The 18,486-nt window shown below is 42.9% G+C and overlaps 1 protein-coding gene across 1 annotated transcript; it reads left to right on the plus strand.

Moving 5' to 3' along the window:
• Positions 1-4,480: 4,480 nt before the first annotated feature.
• On the plus strand, positions 4,481-11,238 carry asrgl1 (asparaginase and isoaspartyl peptidase 1). The gene is made up of 7 exons (XM_056436158.1): positions 4,481-4,561; positions 6,460-6,655; positions 7,703-7,845; positions 7,991-8,145; positions 8,824-8,945; positions 9,696-9,806; positions 9,969-11,238. The coding sequence occupies exons 2-7, from the start codon at positions 6,469-6,471 to the stop codon at positions 10,181-10,183; spliced, it is 933 nt and encodes a 310-aa protein (XP_056292133.1). The 5' UTR covers positions 4,481-4,561; positions 6,460-6,468; the 3' UTR covers positions 10,184-11,238.
• The last annotated feature ends 7,248 nt before the right edge of the window (positions 11,239-18,486 follow it).

An 18,486-nucleotide genomic window follows, 5' to 3' on the forward strand; every position in this document is an offset into this window, starting at 1 on the left:
GCTCACTGAGCAGCCGCAGAGGGGAAGGGAGGAACATGGACTGAGAGCAGCAGTGCAGCTGCGAGTCTGGAGCCTGCCATGTTGGCGAAAAAGGCTTAGCCCAAACCCTTCATCATCATCATCATCATCGCCACCATCATCATCGTCTCATAACAGGCCCAAACGGGCAGACAATTAATTTCCTGACTTTTACGGGCATGCAACAAAGCATACACTTGGTTGACTCGTTCAACAGCTTTGACCCACGGGAGGTTCTTATTTAGGGCAGCGATGCTCAGAGAGAGTGACAAACACTTCACACATCCAGCTGCAAATGTCTCATTTTCAGTTATTGACTCTTTTTCAGATTTATCTCACTTTTCAAGAAGGCTCGAGCGGTTCCCTTCATCGACATCAGCAGTTCCACGTCGGCCTTGAGGGCATTTTTTTATTTTTGTTGGTGGAGTTTGTAGGCATCCAGGTAAACAGTGAGTCTGGTTTTTTTTTTAAAAAGGCGTTCTAGTCGACGGCCCTGTACTTTCAGGTGGCGGAGTTGGTCAGTGTACCAGGGGGCGGAATGGGTGAAGGAGACAAGCTTGGATTTTTTGGGGGCGATGAGGTCAAGACAGGAGGAGAGTGCATGATTATAGTAATTGACCAGGGCAGTGGGGGAGGCAGTCGGAATAGGAGCAGAGGCAGAGACAATGGCAGACGAGGAGGAGGAGAGCGAGGGGAGGTGAATGGATTTGATGTTCCGGAATGTTATGGTGCGGCTCTGCTTCACATGGGGGATGGGGATGTCAATGTCCAGGGTGATAGCCAGGTGGTCAGAGATGGGGATGTCAATGTCCAGGGTGATAGCCAGGTGGTCAGAGATGGGGATGTCTATGTCCAGGGTGATAGCCAGGTGGTCAGAGATGGGGATGTCTATGTCCAGGGTGATAGCCAGGTGGTCAGAGATGGGGATGTCTATGTCCAGGGTGATAGCCAGGTGGTCAGAGATGGTGAGGTCAATGCTGGTTAGATTTGAGATGCTAATGCCGGAGGTTCAGACCAGGTCAAGTGTAGGTCCCTTTTTATGGGTGGGAAAGTCGACATGTTTGGTGATGTTGAAATAGTTGTTCTTTATAATAATTACAATTATCATTAATACTATTATAATACTGAACATCTTAAATCATGTTATGGTAAAAGGTTAACCTCTTTTTTAAAGGGATTTTTAAATTTGTAAAGAAAAGGGGAACGTATTATTTTTAGAATACCTTAGTAAAAGCCAAGAGGCCTGTATTCAATTCAATTCAATTTAGTTTATTTTATATAGCCCAATATCACAAATTACGAATTTGCCTCAGAGGACTTTACAATCTGTACACATACGACATCCCTGACCTTTGACCTCACATTGGATCAGGAAAAACTCCCTAAAGAATAGAAAAAAAAACCTTTCATGGGGAAAAAAGGGAAGACACATTCAGGAGGATCAACGAGGAGGATCCCTCTCCCTGGGTGGACAGAAGCAATATGTCATGTGTACGGATTATATTAATTGTAAAATTCAGCAAAGGAAAAGAAAAAAATGGTTTACTTAATTACCAATTTGCAAACATTCTCTTTCATCTCATTTTCATCCAATAAAACAAACTTAAATCTGATTGCTGTGTTTTAGTCTGTATTTTATTTTGAAATTGTAAGTGGCATATCCCAGAAACGAGGGTGCTTGATCTCATCTTTACGACTCGCCGCCGTATTTATGTTGGTGTGATTGAAGCTGAAAGCAAATATGTCTTCAGGTTCAGCAGGTGCACTGAGAATTGTTTTATTTTGCAGATAACTGTTGCGTTTTACACGTAAAGTGGGTTTTATTCGGGGACGGTCCTCAGTGACGTAACATTACCGAGGAAATGTACGTCACTGAGGACCGTCTTGTTCTCCCGCGACAGCCTGATACAAAATACCGTAACATCGTTTATGACCGTTTTCCTTGGCGACTTTGGACTCATCCTTTCCCCCCTGTGTCTATGTAGTTCAATATAAATACAGCTCCCTTATGCGCCTCTCGTTTAATACATATCCAAATAAAAATAGTTAACTGCCTCATCCACTTTAATCACAACGTCAGCTAATTCAGTTCCGTCCCATGCAGAGGACCAGGAGACCATGCTGCGGGGTAAACTGTCAATCAAGCTGCAAGCTCGTAGTGTTAGTTCAATGTAGTTGAAATGAAATGTACTTTTATTTATGGTGTTACGGTACGAGGGCTTGTAGGCCTACGGCCCAAAAGCAAGGAGATAGACCCAATTTTCAGCAATAATTTCTCCAATTTAATATAACATATCAAAAACAACATTAGAGTCAAAAACAACATAATTTTTGGACATTATATGAAATAATATTATCGTTAAAATAAAAGTTAAAATCACATTGAACCCCGCCTGATTTTTGAGGTTTTTGCTCGAAATGACTGAATTGAATAATGTTGGTGTTATAATAAAGGCAACACATGTGAGCTTTTGTTTAGATGTGTGGTATATATGTTACTGGTTTAGAGTAAATAAAGATGAAACTTCTATTTTCATAGAAGTTTCAGGTTCAACTCGAAAAAAAGCACTTTCAGGATGAATATCTCCTGGATGGATGCACAGCAAAGGCCTACAATCACCCAGATAATAACACAACCTGTGAACAGTCTCTATGTGAAGTATGGCTTAGAAAAAAATAAAGCAGAACAATAGTTGGAGAGTTTTTAGTCAAGAGAATTTAGGCGAGGTCTCTAAAATGTGCATTTGGGCACATTTGGGCACCATCTGTGCCATTTGACTTTTCTCATGTACCAGACATATTATATACATTTCACTTGTAGATTACTGTTGGTGTTCAATACATCCAAATACATCAGTTTGTGGCTTTAAAACAGAAACCAAAGATGAAAGAACGATCAACAAGCTGTGCGCTTGTGTGCTGCGCGTAAAGCCGTTTTTGGATCTATCACAGGCAGCTGTTGCGCACGCAGATATCTCCGCCGGGGAAGGGTGGATTTTAAAAAGCCACAGGTCTTTGGAACCCTTAATGCCAATATAATCGATTGGTACCAAGAAATACAAGATTGACAGCACTGTGAGCCAATAGGAGACAGAAAGGCGTCGCCATTTTTTAAATAAGAAATCCGATTTGCTGAAATTGAACTTCCTGACAGCTGACTTTGACGTGTTCCCCAAAGGTCCGCCTTGTTTTTAAAAGGAAAATACAAACACAGAACACAGCTTGAATCCCGAGGAGCAACTCGTTTTTTCTTCTTCTAATCAGCAAGGGTAAACTGCATTTGCTGGCTCTAAATCTCTGAAGCGATTAATGTGGCTGTGCTCTTTGGCTCATATCTCCATGATGCGTTGGTGCAGAAGGATTCTGTAAAAAATATTTAGAATCTGTGTGAAGTTCTCTTGCTTTATAATATCTAATTTCTTACGATAGCACGGAGCTACGTGTCGCTAGTTCAAACGTTCTAAGTGGCTGACACAATTATGATTATGATATTGAAATGATTATTGGAAGATGGTATTTGAGTTGTGTTAAAATGGCTTGCTGATTCTTATCGCCCAAGTTGTCGTCTTTAATTTGATGTACAACATGAATATATTTACTCATGTTTATTATAGTGTTTTAGACAGTCTAATCAGCCCGTTAAGCCCCCACATGTGGAGGCTGTGGGGTTTAACAGGAGAAATACTGATATTCATAATTATCTATTAAATGCAGATCATTAAAAGTGTACATAAGAATTACACTGCCATGACGTTCCTGCAACATGTTTTTATTTTGTTTAGTTTTTTCTCAATATCTGTACTGTAAAATATCATGAAAATAATAATGGGCATAGCAGAGGTCATCATGAACCACATAGCAGTGTCATTTGTATAAACAATTTGAATGATCTGCTTTAAAAAAAGTTCAAGTCTTGGAAAATTCAGAATATCATTATTTCTATTACGGTGACTTTAACTCTTATTTTCTGTAAAACTGTAAAGTGAAGTCTCATTTAAAAAACAGCATAACAGATGGTTATCATGAACAACACACCAGTATCATATTAATTAACACTTTTAATAATCTGCTTTAAAATATTGGAAAAGTATTAATATCAGTATTTCTTTTGAGGTGACTAACTTTAATTATCTTAATATCTGTTAAGTTTAATATCATGTAAATAATCATGGGCATAGCAGAGGTCATCACTAACAATAAAGCAGTGCCATTTTTAGATACACTTTTAATGATCTGCTTTAAAAAAAGTTCAAATATTTGAATTTTATGAATATCATTTTTTCTTTAACTTAAATTTTTACGATAATATTAATTTATATAATGTCCACAAATATCTTGTTTTTGACTTCTTATATGAAAGTGGAGAAATTATTGAAAAAAATGGGTCTATCTCCATACTTTTAGGCCGCGCAAGCCCTCGCACCGTAACACCGTGAATAGAAGTGCATTACATTTCAAGCCGCGGCTCACATAACCGAGTATCCGCGGATGCCGGCCCACATGCTTTTACTCCGGTCCAAAGGACACATGACACGTCTCAGAGGTAAATATTGAACTTTGTACTCCCCTTCCTTTGTCTTCTAACATAATAGATAGCTTTACATAGAGCAACTTTTCAAACCCCCTCCTGTCCAGTGAAAAGCATCGGTGCATTCCAAGGTCTGGACCCAGGCAAGTTAAAACCTAAAACTACTTAGGCTACACAGTTTTACACAGTAAATTCCCCAGTGTTAAAAATTCAGTGTCAAAGTATATTAGTTATTACAACAATAGTAAGAGTAAATAGTCCCCAGTGTTGATGTAAATATTTAGAGTTAATTCCCCAGTATTGAAAATCCAGTGTTCAAGTGAATTGACTGTCAGAGTCAATAGAAGAAGAAAAAACAGCGATGACAACGTTCACTGTTACTCTGGAAAGCTCCGCCCCCTCCTTCTCCTTTCAAATGCGTTTTAATTCTGGGAAGTTTCTCTGTGTCACTTTTATCTCAAATGTCGATATTTCAGCAGAAGCAAAACATTTTAAAAACTCTATAGGCTACTGTGTTTAACTTGCACTCAAGCTGTTTTTGTGTTTTTAAATATTGAATTGCGGACGGCTAACGTGACCGAGTCAAAGTCAAAAGCTAAACAGTCAAATTAAAGAGCACATTAACACTAAGCAAGAAAACATATAGTCCCAATCTACTAATTGTTGAAGAGCCACTGTGGGTCAGTGGTTAGCAGGTTGCTCTTTCAATCTGTGTTACACTGTTACTTCTGGATAATACTCTCAATGCACACATAAGGGGCGAGACGAAACAAGACATGTATTACTTGTGTTTGTCTCTGAATTGTGCGTGATTATTCACTAGCTGATACAAGGAAAGCTTATTTACAGATGTTATACAATGCTTCAAGTCGAGATCAATTATCTGGTGATGTGGTTTCTGTAGATGGCATTGTCCTGGCATCCAGCACCACTGTAAACTTGTGATTTAATCCCCATCTGAAGCAAATCTCAAGGACTGCATTTTTTCATGTTACATTTCATGTTACATTTAAAAAGGGACATCTTGTCTCAAAAAGATGCAAACAAATCCAGTTGCTGCAGCTCGTGTTCTCACTAAAACTAAGAAAAGAGATCACATTAATCCCGTATTAACTGCTCTGCACTGGCTCCCTGTAAAATCAAGAATCGCATTTAGAATTATTCTCCTCACCTGCAAAGCCTTGATTGGTGATGCTCCATCATATCTTAAGGAGCTTGTAGTACCATATCTCCCCACTAGAGAGCTGCGCTCACTAAATGCGGGACTACTTGTAGTTCCTTGAATCTTAAAAAGTAGAATGGGAGCCAGAGCCTTTAGTTATCAAACTCCTCTTTTATGGAACCAGCTTCCACCTTCAGTCCGGGAGGCAGACACAGTCACCTCGTTTAAGAGTAGACTGAAGACTTTCCTCTTTAATAGTCTTATAGTTCGGGCTGAATCAGGTTTACCTGGTCCAGCCCCTAGAGATGCTGCTATAGGCTTATCGGCTGCTGGGGGACGTTTTAGTATACACTGAGCACCTGTCTCCTCTTCTCTCTCTCTTTATGGATGAATTTCCATCTCTCCATCGCACATTACTAACTCTTCTTCCTCCCCGGAGTCTTTGTGACTTCCCGTCTCATAGGGTGCATTAGACCTGGCTGTGTCTGATGCCTCCTGACATGACCCTGCTGATGCACCCCAAATTGAATTGAATCAAAACATAAAAAAAGGAAAAAGGTTGAATAAAATGCCAGAAATCAAATATAACCGCCCAAGATCATTTTGAAAGAAATTCAAACGCTCAAAAACAGACCATCACATACTAGACAGGTAGATGTAATTATTCATGGTTTAGACAGAGGCAGTTGGGAGCACGTGTTGGCAGTAATGCAGAAAATAAATGAAGCTTAAACTCGCATACCTCAACCAGGTGATCGACATGTTTCCGGTGGTGGTGGTCCACGGAGGATCGGATCAAGTCCCGAAGGAGCGTTATGAAAAGGCCAAGTCGGGGGGGTGCTCGGCAGCCCGCGCAGGGTACGCCGTCCTCCGGGCTGGGGGCAGCAGCATGGACGCCGTGGTGGAGGCCGTGAGCCAGCTGGAGAACAACCCTTATTTCAATGCAGGTAATGTAAAAAAAAAACATTTTTAAATATAGGTGAAGTCACTTCCTCTTCCCTGCATCAACATCTGAATGCTTTGCACATGTTCTACATGTGTTTCGGGTCCATTTGCATGAGTTTGGTTTCACATGCATGCGGTAGCATTCCATCTTTGCTGTAATATTAATAATACTTTCCAATACACTTATTTCTAGTTTGTTTATTGTAGCTCTTAGAGATCGTCATATTGTCTGTCATTGGGTCCAACACTTTGGTTGCCAACAAAAAATGTCCAACATATTTCCTGATTGCATATATTTGTTCTCGATAGTCTAGTTTAGATGTTACACTGTTACTAACTTATGATAGTCTTATTGTAAACTGGGTGATGTGCCTGTTAGCTCTTGTGATTACCGGTTAGGCATTAATGTGCTGCTTGAGACTTAGACTGGATGATGCTGAAGGTTGATGTGTCATATTTTGTTTTGGATCCAAGAGGGGCCAAGAGTTGAGTTCTAGTTTTAGTTCAGTACCACTGTACTGTTTGGATGCAAACACTTGTATCCAAGAAATATCTTAATGCAATGCCCAGATTTAAAAAATATATATAGATCACATACCCTTTTTTTCATAATGTTTTCCACATAGCTTAACATATAAAGGCTTACACTTCACATTTGAACATAAAGGCACACCTAAAGAAAACATGATAGGGTTCTTTCAATGTAATGTAAGTTATGCTTTTCATATTTGCTAACAAGGGATTTAAAATACATTTTGGTGGAGGGAAGAAAAAGAAACACTGCAGCAAACCTCTCAAAAGTCAAAAATGAAAATGAAGATTACAAAGCTTGACAAAAATCTTCCCAACAACAGAAATGTCTTGAATGGGCCCTTTACCTTTCCCTCAAAATGTAAATCTCTCCATAGCCATATGATGCAACAGTGAAACTAAACCCAACGAGACCACATACTCTTGAATGCTTTTACGTCTTGGAGGCTTTGTGGGCTCGGCCAAATGTTACCTCCGTGCCCAAGATATTCTTTGTCAAACCATCTCTTAACGTCCAGGGCGTGGGTCGGTGCTAAATATCAGAGGGGAGGTGGAGATGGACGCCATCGTCATGGATGGGAAAACGCTTGGCAGTGGCGCTGTGTCTGCTGTGCGCAACATAGCCAACCCCATCCAGCTGGCAAGACTGGTGATGGACAAGGTGCGTACATTTACGCCTGGGATGGTCACGGCACAGACACCAACAAATAACACGCAGTTTGTCTTCTTTAAGCAGTATCCGTTAAAAAAAAAAGTGACTAGTTTCGACGTGTTTTATTGATGGGAACTGTGATGCTCTATTCCAGACAAGTCACGTGTGTCTGACAGCCAAGGGGGCCAATCAGTTCGCCCGGTCCATGGGCGTCCCCGAGGTACCCCCCGAGTCCCTCGTCACCGAGTACTCCCGCATGCGCTGGACAAAGAACCGGGCACCCGGCACCGACACCGGGAAGAGCCAAATGTGAGATGAAACCCGTGTGACTCGTTTAGTCTGGTGACGGCGGAGCAGTTCGGAATTTTGGGGGGTTTGGAAAGGGGAGGGGGGGGAGTACTATTTAAGCGACTGGAACATCCTCAAGGTTGGCAGGTTTTCCAAATCAAGGTGTGTGTGTGTGTGTGTGTGTGTGTGTGTGTGTGTGTGTGTGTGTGTGTGTGTGTGTGTGTGTGTGTGTGTGTGTGTGTGTGTGTGTGTGTGTGTGTGTGTGTGTGTGTGTGTGTAATTACTTGGCTAAACAAAAAGCCCCTGGACGTAACTAAATACACTCCTCAAATCTCAGAACCTCTTGAGCGAATATTTGTGAGAAAGTGAGGCATTTGTGGAACCTAATGAGCTCCAGGATCAACAATGGAGATGATAAAGAGAAAAGGTCGAGCAAAGGTGTCTCTTCGTCTGCTTCTCGCCGGTTACAACTCGGTTACCAGGTCACAACCTTCGGTGTTCATTCGACTAAAATGAAGTCACTCAATTCAGTTTATTTTCTATCGCCTTTATATCACAAATTATAAATGTAATAAATCTGTACACGTACGACATCCCTGACCTTTGACCTCACATCGGATCAGGGAAAAACTCCCCAAAAAATAGAAAAAAAACCTTCCCAATCCTTCTTCCCGTCCCCGTGTGTGTGTGTCTGTGCAGGGGCAAGATGGGCACGGTCGGAGCAGTGGCGGTGGACAGCGAGGGCAACATGGCATGCGCAACCTCCACCGGTGGGTTGGTGAACAAGATGGAGGGACGGGTGGGCGACACGTCCTGCATCGGTCAGTTCTCACACTGAAAATACATGGATGATTGAGAGAGAGAAAGAGAGAGAGAGTCTTACTGAAACAATATAGAGGTGTTTTTTTAGCTTTGTGGACGGCCTTTGGCCAAAAGAATTAAAATGTTGTGAGGTTAGTCAGGAGAGCCCGCTCGGTTCATAGCGAACCGTGCGGTCTTGTGTTTGTTTCGGACAACATGCTGCACAACAATGCTGACACCCGTTGCGAGGGGCAACCTTTGATTCCTTTGTGGAGCGATAATGAAATGCACGTTCCTTTCTCAATCAAAAGGGGGGGGGGCGGGGGGCTTCCAATTGAAAAACCAGTGTTGATGCGGACCAATTCATCGAAGTGATGTCAGAGCCACACAAATAACCCCACTGTTGCTGTAGTGAGCAAACGTTGGTTGTGTAGTGACGAGCAGCAGGGGAGGAGTCTGGCCGCTTCCTGTCTAATCTGTCGCTGACGGTAAAAGAGTGATTCCACAGTCTGGAGTCAGTGGCCACTCTGACACACACGTGCAGATGCTCTCTCCCATCTAGTGACACAGATGTGTAATTGCATCCTCTGACCAGCTGGGTTGGAAAAAGAAGGGCTGGAGGCATTCTGTTGAAAAAAATGTGTGTCGCAAAAGGTTTAATTTTCTGACATCGAATTTATCACATGCATGTTTCCATTTCTAGCTACAACTACAAGGGAGAAAATAAAAATAAAATAAAAATCCTGGAAAAGAATTGTCACTGTGTGCAGGGAGCGGAGGTTATGCTGACAACCAGGTGGGAGCAGTGTCGTCCACAGGCCACGGAGAAGCCATCATGAAGGTTACTCTAGCCAGACTCATCCTGTTCCACATGGAGCAAGGTAACACCAACTCACACACACACACGCACACACACACACACGCACACACACACACTCAGTGTTTCTGCAGAAGGTGATTTGTTCTAAATATTGCACTGACTTCTGGATGAACACTTCACCCCAAACCCTAACCGTATTATTTCTTCCCCGCTCTGGTCTCAGGTCAGTCGGTGGAGGCTGCCAGTGATTTAGGCCTGGCCTACATGGAGTCCAGAGTGGGTGGACTGGGTGGAGTGGTGACAGTGGACCCTCAGGGCCACTGGGCCGCTCGCTTCTCTAGCCCGCAGATGGTCTGGGCTGCCGCCCAGAAAGACACCCTGCACTACGGGCTGCGAACCGGGGAAGACTTCACGCAGAGCATCGATGACCCACTCTGACACGAGACACGTCACTTCTCTAGGGTTCAATCAAGCTTCTGAAACAAGGATATTAAAAATAATGGTGCTGATAGTCAATCATTTTTTAGTTTTGATCAATACTACCAATATGTTGTTATCTTATTGATCGTTTGATGTCTACGTGATGTCAGACATCCTGGTCACTGGACTGAACATGGTTTTATCAACATTCAATCTTCCACAAGCACATAGACCAAAAGTTGCTTTTATCTGAACTGTGTATCGGCCAAAAGTTGCTTTTATCAGAACTGTCTATGGACCAAAAGTTGCTTTTATCAGAACTGTCTATAGACCAAAAGCAACTCTCTTTAAAGTTTGAATCAAAAACAAAAATAGGTCATACGCAACTGCTTTGGACCAAAAATGTGAGCCCAACTGGGGTGAAATGTTCTTTTGCCTACATTTTACTGCAACCAAGTAGAACTCAAGGTCCATCTATAATTTCCCCCCATTAACTATACAACTTTAAATAGTTATTTAGTTTGTTGAAATTTCACCAACCGACTTTCATACCTGGTAAGAATTTAAATCGCCGTATTTAATGAGAACATTGACAAAAATCCGAGTTCCATCTTCCATTATGAATAGAAAATCGGTCAGGCATGAATTTTTTTACCCCAGAACTTTTTTTTTTATTAAGAATGTTTTCAATGATTTTGAAATGACGTTTACAAAAATAATTCCTCTATAATAGTAGCCTTGTGTTTCTTGATTGATCATATCTTGGGTAAAAGTAACGTATTATTTGTTCTGTAACAACAGAGCATCCATGTGAGTCAGTATTTGTGATTCACTGCTGATCGAATGATGAAGCTGAAGCTTTGTGTTATGAAAACACTGGTTCTTGACCATGAATCTCATCTAATCCCTGACCATTGTGAGTTACACGCTTCATTTACCCAGAATGCGTGTGTGTGGAGGTGCGCTCCCTCTTGGAGCCACTAGATGGCGGTGTTCATACACAAGCCAACTCTTAAAGCACTGACTGATCAGGTTCATATTTGCTCTGCGACGTTATAAATTAACTCTCTTTGTTCTGACTTAATTTACTGAGTTTGCTCTCTTTATTGTTTAAGCTTGTCCAAGAAAGACACCTGCTGGTGTATTTTGGTATCGCACCTTAAGTGCCTTGTTTTGCTCCGCCAAAATCCAGTTCTAACCTGTTCAAAGAGCTGTATGGATCGAAGCAGTTTCTAGCGGTCAGATCCTTGGAGTAAATACGTCCGTAAGTGTTCTATGTTATAATTGTTTGAGACATAAGATGTTAACAGTTACAAAATACCTCTGTGATAATTCTAAAGAAAACGAATTAGCATAATTTTACGTTTGGTTATGAACCTATGCTGGCATGACTAGCTTGCTAACTAGCCCGTGTTTGCTAACTATGTAGCTTGTGGTTATTGTCAGGTATGTTTTGTGTTTTGCTTGTTTACAAGACACATGTTTAACGATATAGTAATGAGACATATGTGATATGTTGTCTTTCTGTTTATTTTATAGTTTTACCACACTGAAAAGAGATAAAGAAGAGCAACAGAGTTATCTAAAGTAAAGTAAAGTTCATCAACAAAACATTCTGGAGCATCATTCCTTCTGCACTCTTTGGTTAGCTATCTGTCTGTGCCTTGTAAGGATGCACACAATTGCTAGGACAGAATAGTAAAAGGACGAATACACAGCGGGTGAAGACAAAGAAGCAACTTCGAATCACTCAACTCGTCAGAAACGCACAGCTACAAAATGACGACCTCGCAAGAAGACAAAGCACAAGTGACTTTAGAAACGAGGTCTCACGTAAGCAGCAGGTCCAGCGCATCAACAGCTATTAGCAACGCTGCCACAAAAGCAAGGGCTAGGGCTGAAGCATCAAAAGTGAAATTCCCTGCAGAGAAGGAAGCCGTTATGCTTAGGGAGAAAGCTTGCATTGAAGAACAAAAGCAGAAAGTATTAGCTGAAGCAACACGTCAAGCAGAGCTGGAGGCTGATCTTCACACGCTACAGTTAGAGAAGGAGGCAGAAGCAGCGTCCAGAGAAGCAGACGTCTATCAGGCTGCAGCCGAGTGGGAAGACAACCAGCTACTGGATACAGGTGATGAAAACCGAGCTCAGCGCACCAGGGAGTACGTGCAGAACACTCCAGTGCAACACGCTCCACAGCCACTCCTTACGTCCCAGCAGACGCACAGAGAACCAAGCCGTCCTCTTCAAGCAACTGCTCAGCTGCATATGCTTCAGCCGCAACACCCTGCTCAATTGTTCCCTCAGGCAACCAACCACCCACAGCTGAGCGGAGCTGACTACGCGGGCCTCCATGACGATTCAACGTCAAGCAGGCACCCCATAATACCCTCTTCTCACACAGCCAACCTCCCACTGCCTCGAGGAGCCGACTCGTGGCCCAAACAACATTCCAACGCCAAGCAGGTACCCCCTAGCACCCCCTTCTCATGCAACATCGGACCACTACACTGGTGCGCCACCTCCAATGCCAGACTTCTCCACATACTTGATAAGGAAAGAGATGGTGAGCTCAGGATTGACCCAATTCGACGATCGCCCAGAGAACTATTGGGCATGGAAAACGTCTTTCCAAAGCATCACACAGGACCTCAACCTGACACACAGAGAAGAACTTGACCTACTCGTCAAATGGCTTGGTCCGGAGTCAGCCACTCATGCCAAGCGAATCAGGTCAGTCCATGTCACAAGTCCAGATAAAGCAGTGGAGACCATATGGCAGCGTCTAGAGGACTGCTACGGCTGCCCAGAGGTGATCGAACATGCCCTAATGAAACGGCTTGAAGATTTCCCTCGCGTCTCAAATAAAGACCCTCGCCAACTGAGAGAGCTGGGAGACCTGCTACAAGAGCTAGAGTCTGCAAAGTGGAGTGGCCTAACACCGGGGCTTGCATATCTCGACTCGGCTAGAGGTGTGAAACCCATAGTTGAAAAACTCCCATACGGCCTTCAAGAAAAATGGGTCACACAAGGCTCCAGATACAAAGAAGAGTTCAAGGTATCATTTCCACCTTTCAGTTTTTTCGTGAAGTTTATCTGCAATCAAGCAAAGACTCGAAATGACCCGAGCTTCTTCTTCTCCTCATCCAACGACTCAAACAGCATGAAAACAGACAGAGCAGTCAACGTGAGTAACAAACCATCCGTCTTTGTTAAGAAAACTGAGGTGTCTGCAGGGACTCGAAACTTTCCCAGCAGCCAAGCAGACAAGCAAAACAACGAACCAGACAAATATTGTGCCATCCACAACAAACCTCACCCCCTCTTCAAGTGTCGGGCCTTTAGGATTAAGCACCTGGATGACCGTAAGGCCTATCTTAGAGAAAATTATATTTGTTATCATTGCTGTGCCTCCACTAAACATGTTGCAAAGACTGCAAACTGTCTGTTAAGTGCAGAGAATGTGGCAGTGACAAACATGTGTCTGCCCTACATCCTGGTCCCGCCCCCTGGTCATCTGAAGAGACCAAGAGTGAACCAGAGCAAAGCGAACAGCAACTTGATGTCACTACGAAATGCACAAAAATATGTGTCGCCTCTTCCCAGCCCAGGTCGTGCTCCAAAGTATGTCTGGTCAAAGTTTATCCTTCAAAACATCGTGAAAGAGCTCAACATGTTTATGCAGTATTGGATGAACAGAGCAACAGGTCACTGGCCAAGACACAGTTCTTCGACCTGTTCCGCATTGGAGGCGACTCCTCTCCCTACACGCTGAGGACGTGCTCAGGCACAGTTGAGACGGCGGGGAGAAAGGCATGTAGCTTCACAGTAGAGTCACTCGATGGGAAATCTACAGTAGCACTTCCTCCCCTCATCGAATGCAACACAATACCAGATGACAGGTCAGAAATTCCAACGGCAGACATCACACAACACTTTGCTCACCTCTCTCCGGTGCGAGACAAGATACCACCTCTAGATCCGGATGCGCAGATACTTCTCCTGGGGAGAGACGTCCTGAGTGTGCACAAGGTACGTGAGCAGTACAATGGACCTCACAACACACCGTATGCACAGCGCTTAGATTTGGGTTGGGTCATCGTAGGCGAGATCTGCCTCGACAGGGTCCATCAGCCAGCGGAAGTTAATGTCTACAAGACGAACATACTCTCTAATGGCAGAACCTCATTCTTCACACCGTGCACTAAAAGCATTCAAGTCAAAGAGCGAGTGGGCCCTGGTGCCCTCTTGTGCCGCCCTGACTCACCACGTGAAGCTTGTCACTCATCCACAGCACCTCATCAGAGGCAATATGTCCGGACAGATCAGAATCCAGCCGACCACGGCACCAGACCCATGCCTCCAGCTCACTTGCAGCTCACAAACTGGTTCTCTGGACCTGCGTTCCTGCAACAGCCAGATGCAGCAGAAAACAGTGTGGTGGAGCATTTCCAGCTCATAGGCCCAGATCTGGACATGGAGATTCGACCCCAAGTAACCACATTGGCCACCAAGGTCACAAACCCGCCGCTAGGCACACACAGATTCCAACGCTTTTCTAGCTGGAAATCTCTTGTGAGAGCTATTGCCACACTCACCCATGTAGCAAAGTCATTCTCTCAATCGACTGACACACAGACCTGTAAGAAATGGCATACGTGCATGAAACCTGGCACTACAGAACGTTCACAAGCCAAGTCTACCATCATCAAAGCTGTACAGCGAGAAGCGTACAAAGATGAATTCAAAAGCCTAACACAACACAGAAGTGTGTCACAAGACAGCTCACTCAAGAGACTAGATCCCTTCATCGACAGCGAGGGACTGATGAGAGTGGGCGGTCGCTTACAAGCAGCTGATCTTTCTGACCAAGAAAAGCATCCTCTGATCATGCCACCAAACCACCACGTAGCCAATCTGCTCATTCAGCACTACCACAGTCAAGTGGCACATCAAGGCCACTTTACCATGGGCGCGATACTCAGCGCGGGACTGTGGATCGTTAAAGGTAAAAACGCATCTCTGGTCTAATCCACCAATGCGTCGTGTAGGAAGATGAGAGGAAGGCTTGAAAATCAGAAAATGGCAGATCTGCCAGCGGACAGAGTGTCTGTGGATCCTCCATTCACACACACAGGGCTGGACGTCTTGGCCCATGGAGTGTTGTGACGCCGCACAAGAGGCGGCAGCGCAGAAAACAAAAGGTGGGCCGTCATGTTTAGCTGCCTAAGCACAAGGGCTGTTCACCTGGAGGTGATCGAGTCCATGTCAACGTCAAGCTTCATCAATGCCTTCCGTTGTTTCCTGGCTATTAAGGGGCCAGTTCAACATCTGCGGTCAGACAGAGGCACAAACTTTGTAGGGGCCTGCAGAGAGCTACAAATCAACACAGAAGATCCAGAGATCAAAAGCTTCTTGCAAGACCGAGGCTGCACCTGGTCAGTCAACGCACCGCATTCCTCCCACATGGGAGGAGCATGGGAAAGAATGATTGAGCCGCACGGCGCATCCTCGATGGACTTTTGTTGACAAACAGCGCCACACGACTCACACACGAAGTGTTGACCACACTTATGGCTGAGGTCATGGCCATCATGAACTCTCGACCTTTGACCCCCATATTGTCCGACACAGAGGTTCCTCAAGTCCTCTCTCCTGCGATGCTACTGACCCAGAAAGCAAGCATCGCTCCTGCCTCGGCGACTTCAAAATGGATCATCTGCACAAAAGTCAATGGCGACAAGTCCAGAACATGGCGGACTCTTTCTGGAAAAGATGGAGACAGGAATATCTAACAACTCTACAGCCTCGAAGGAAATGGACAGAGAACAGGCCGAACCTTCAGGAAGGTGACGTCGTCCTGCTCAAAGACTGTCAGGTGAAACGCAAAGAGTGGCCAGTAGGACTTATCACAAAAGCCATACCGAGCAGCGACAACAGAGTTCGTAAGGTCATGGTCAAGACTGTAAGTCAAGGGACTGTAAAAGAATATCTGAGACCCATTAACGATGTTGTTTTGCTGCTTTCCCGGGATAATGTAGTAATGTAGTGGTATAATATTAATCATACCAGACGGGGAGTGTTCTGACTTAATTTACTGAGTTTGCTCTCTTTATTGTTTAAGCTTGTCCAAGAAAGACACCTGCTGGTGTATTTTGGTATCGCACCTTAAGTGCCTTGTTTTGCTCCGCCAAAATCCAGTTCTAACCTGTTCAAAGAGCTGTATGGATCGAAGCAGTTTCTAGCGGTCAGATCCTTGGAGTAAATACGTCCGTAAGTGTTCTATGTTATAATTGTTTGAGACATAAGATGTTAACAGTTACAAAATACCTCTGTGATAATTCTAAAGAAAACGAATTAGCATAATTTTACGTTTGGTTATGAACCTATGCTGGCATGACTAGCTTGCTAACTAGCCCGTGTTTGCTAACTATGTAGCTTGTGGTTATTGTCAGGTATGTTTTGTGTTTTGCTTGTTTACAAGACACATGTTTAACGATATAGTAATGAGACATATGTGATATGTTGTCTTTCTGTTTATTTTATAGTTTTACCACACTGAAAAGAGATAAAGAAGAGCAACAGAGTTATCTAAAGTAAAGTAAAGTTCATCAACAAAACATTCTGGAGCATCATTCCTTCTGCACTCTTTGGTTAGCTATCTGTCTGTGCCTTGTAAGGATGCACACAATTGCTAGGACAGAATACTCTTTGCTGTTTATATTTTAATATTGTGAGAAGAAAGAAGATTTTTACAGTTGCAGTCGAAGCAGAAAATGCGTCCAAGAAAAGTGCGTTGCCAGTCAAAACAAATTAAAAGACATTGTGCAACATATTCATAACGAATACATCTCAGTAAGCATTCATGTGGTGATGCAGAGGTCAAAAGACACACACTTGGCTTAATTTGATTCTAAAGTCAAGAGTGTATTCAAATATAACCTTTCTTTAATAACTTTGATTTTTAGTCTTCTTTCTTTAAAATTACTTTATTAATTTGTGACCCATTATCTTTATGGTAGACATCTTATCAACTTTCAAGCTTTAACCACTTTTTGCCAATAGATTGATTGCCTCAGCGACAATGTCCTCAACACCTGACTGAACTGATGACGTCATCCATGAGGGAACATTACAGGACATATATTAGTCCAACAAGAAGCATGAAGGGACTTTGTGAGTACTTCAGGAATTTGTCCGACAAATCCTGTAATTCTGACCCGACGGAGCAGTTCAACGTTATACCTTGAGCTCCATGACAGATCTTGATCCCTATAGTCGAGATAGAACACAAAGCACCAGGAATGAGTCCTTAAAACCAGGAAATGAGTCGGCACATTTGCACTTTCAGCTCCCAGGTCTCAAAGTAAAAGGGAATTTTGAAATGGATATATTTTTTAAATAAGTTTAATGAGATTAAGAGATTTTAGCTTTGTGTTCTACAACATAACATACGGCAATAAGTACCGAACAAAAAAAAGGCGTTAGCTAACAGGACAACTAAAGGAGTCGACTATAGCTACAACTAGCCTAACGTTAGCTTTTTGCTTCTAACCGATTGTGTTTTAATTGAATTATCATTATTGTAAATCATAAAATTGGTGCTTTTTGTGACTATTCTCTTGCTGAACCAAACGTGTGACTATCATAAATGTTTGTTTGCAACATGGAAATATTCGAAAGTGGTGGTAATGGATAAATCCCATTGGCGTTTTATACAATGCTATAACTTCCTTGTTGGCCTACAAAAAAACATAATCTCTGCAGCGCTCTATTGTTGAATAGATTTGCTTCTTTATTGCAGAAGGAAAATGAGCTTTAGTTCTGTAAATAGTCAGAATACAAGTCTTTTAACTCAAAATGTGTTCCTGTTTTATGATGTTATTTCGTCTCTCCTCTACTCTGACGTTCCAGTAGCTCTTTTCTCCTCAATAGAATATCTGTGCTCTCACATCTCTTCTCCAGCTCCACACCAGTGAAATTGGACCCACTCCTCTCCTTCTCCTCCCTTCCTTTGTTTCTCCTCTGCCGTGTTTGCATTCTCACATAGCCTATATACTGAACACACATTTGCCTAGACATGCACACACTCCCACACTTTCATCCAGTAATTTAAACGGTTTTGTTTGCAGATCATTGTCTATATTGAGATGGTGTTGTTTTATAATCGTGTGCTTACGCCTGGCCTGTTTGCATTAACCTGCTCGATTAATAAGAGGCAGGTATTTCAGTAAATATTAACTAGACTTCTATTGGAACTTGTGACTAGTCTTCTAAGGGCAGAGCAAATAAGTGTAAATATACAAGGATTTTATATTAACATT

The sequence above is a fragment of the Pseudoliparis swirei genome, chromosome 17, assembly GCF_029220125.1.
Source record: "Pseudoliparis swirei isolate HS2019 ecotype Mariana Trench chromosome 17, NWPU_hadal_v1, whole genome shotgun sequence".
NCBI classification, from domain to species: domain Eukaryota; kingdom Metazoa; phylum Chordata; class Actinopteri; order Perciformes; family Liparidae; genus Pseudoliparis; species Pseudoliparis swirei.

What these genes read in the sequence shown, in the direction of transcription:
- asrgl1 (XM_056436158.1), top strand. Translation starts at nt 6,469, where the DNA reads ATGTTTCCGGTGGTGGTGGTCCACGGAGGATCGGATCAAGTCCCGAAG. An exon ending in CAACCCTTATTTCAATGCAG is followed by an intron (nt 6,656 to 7,702) that starts GTAATGTAAAAA and finishes CTTAACGTCCAG; the next exon opens with GGCGTGGGTCGGTGCTAAAT. An exon ending in GGGCGACACGTCCTGCATCG is followed by an intron (nt 8,946 to 9,695) that starts GTCAGTTCTCAC and finishes CACTGTGTGCAG; the next exon opens with GGAGCGGAGGTTATGCTGAC.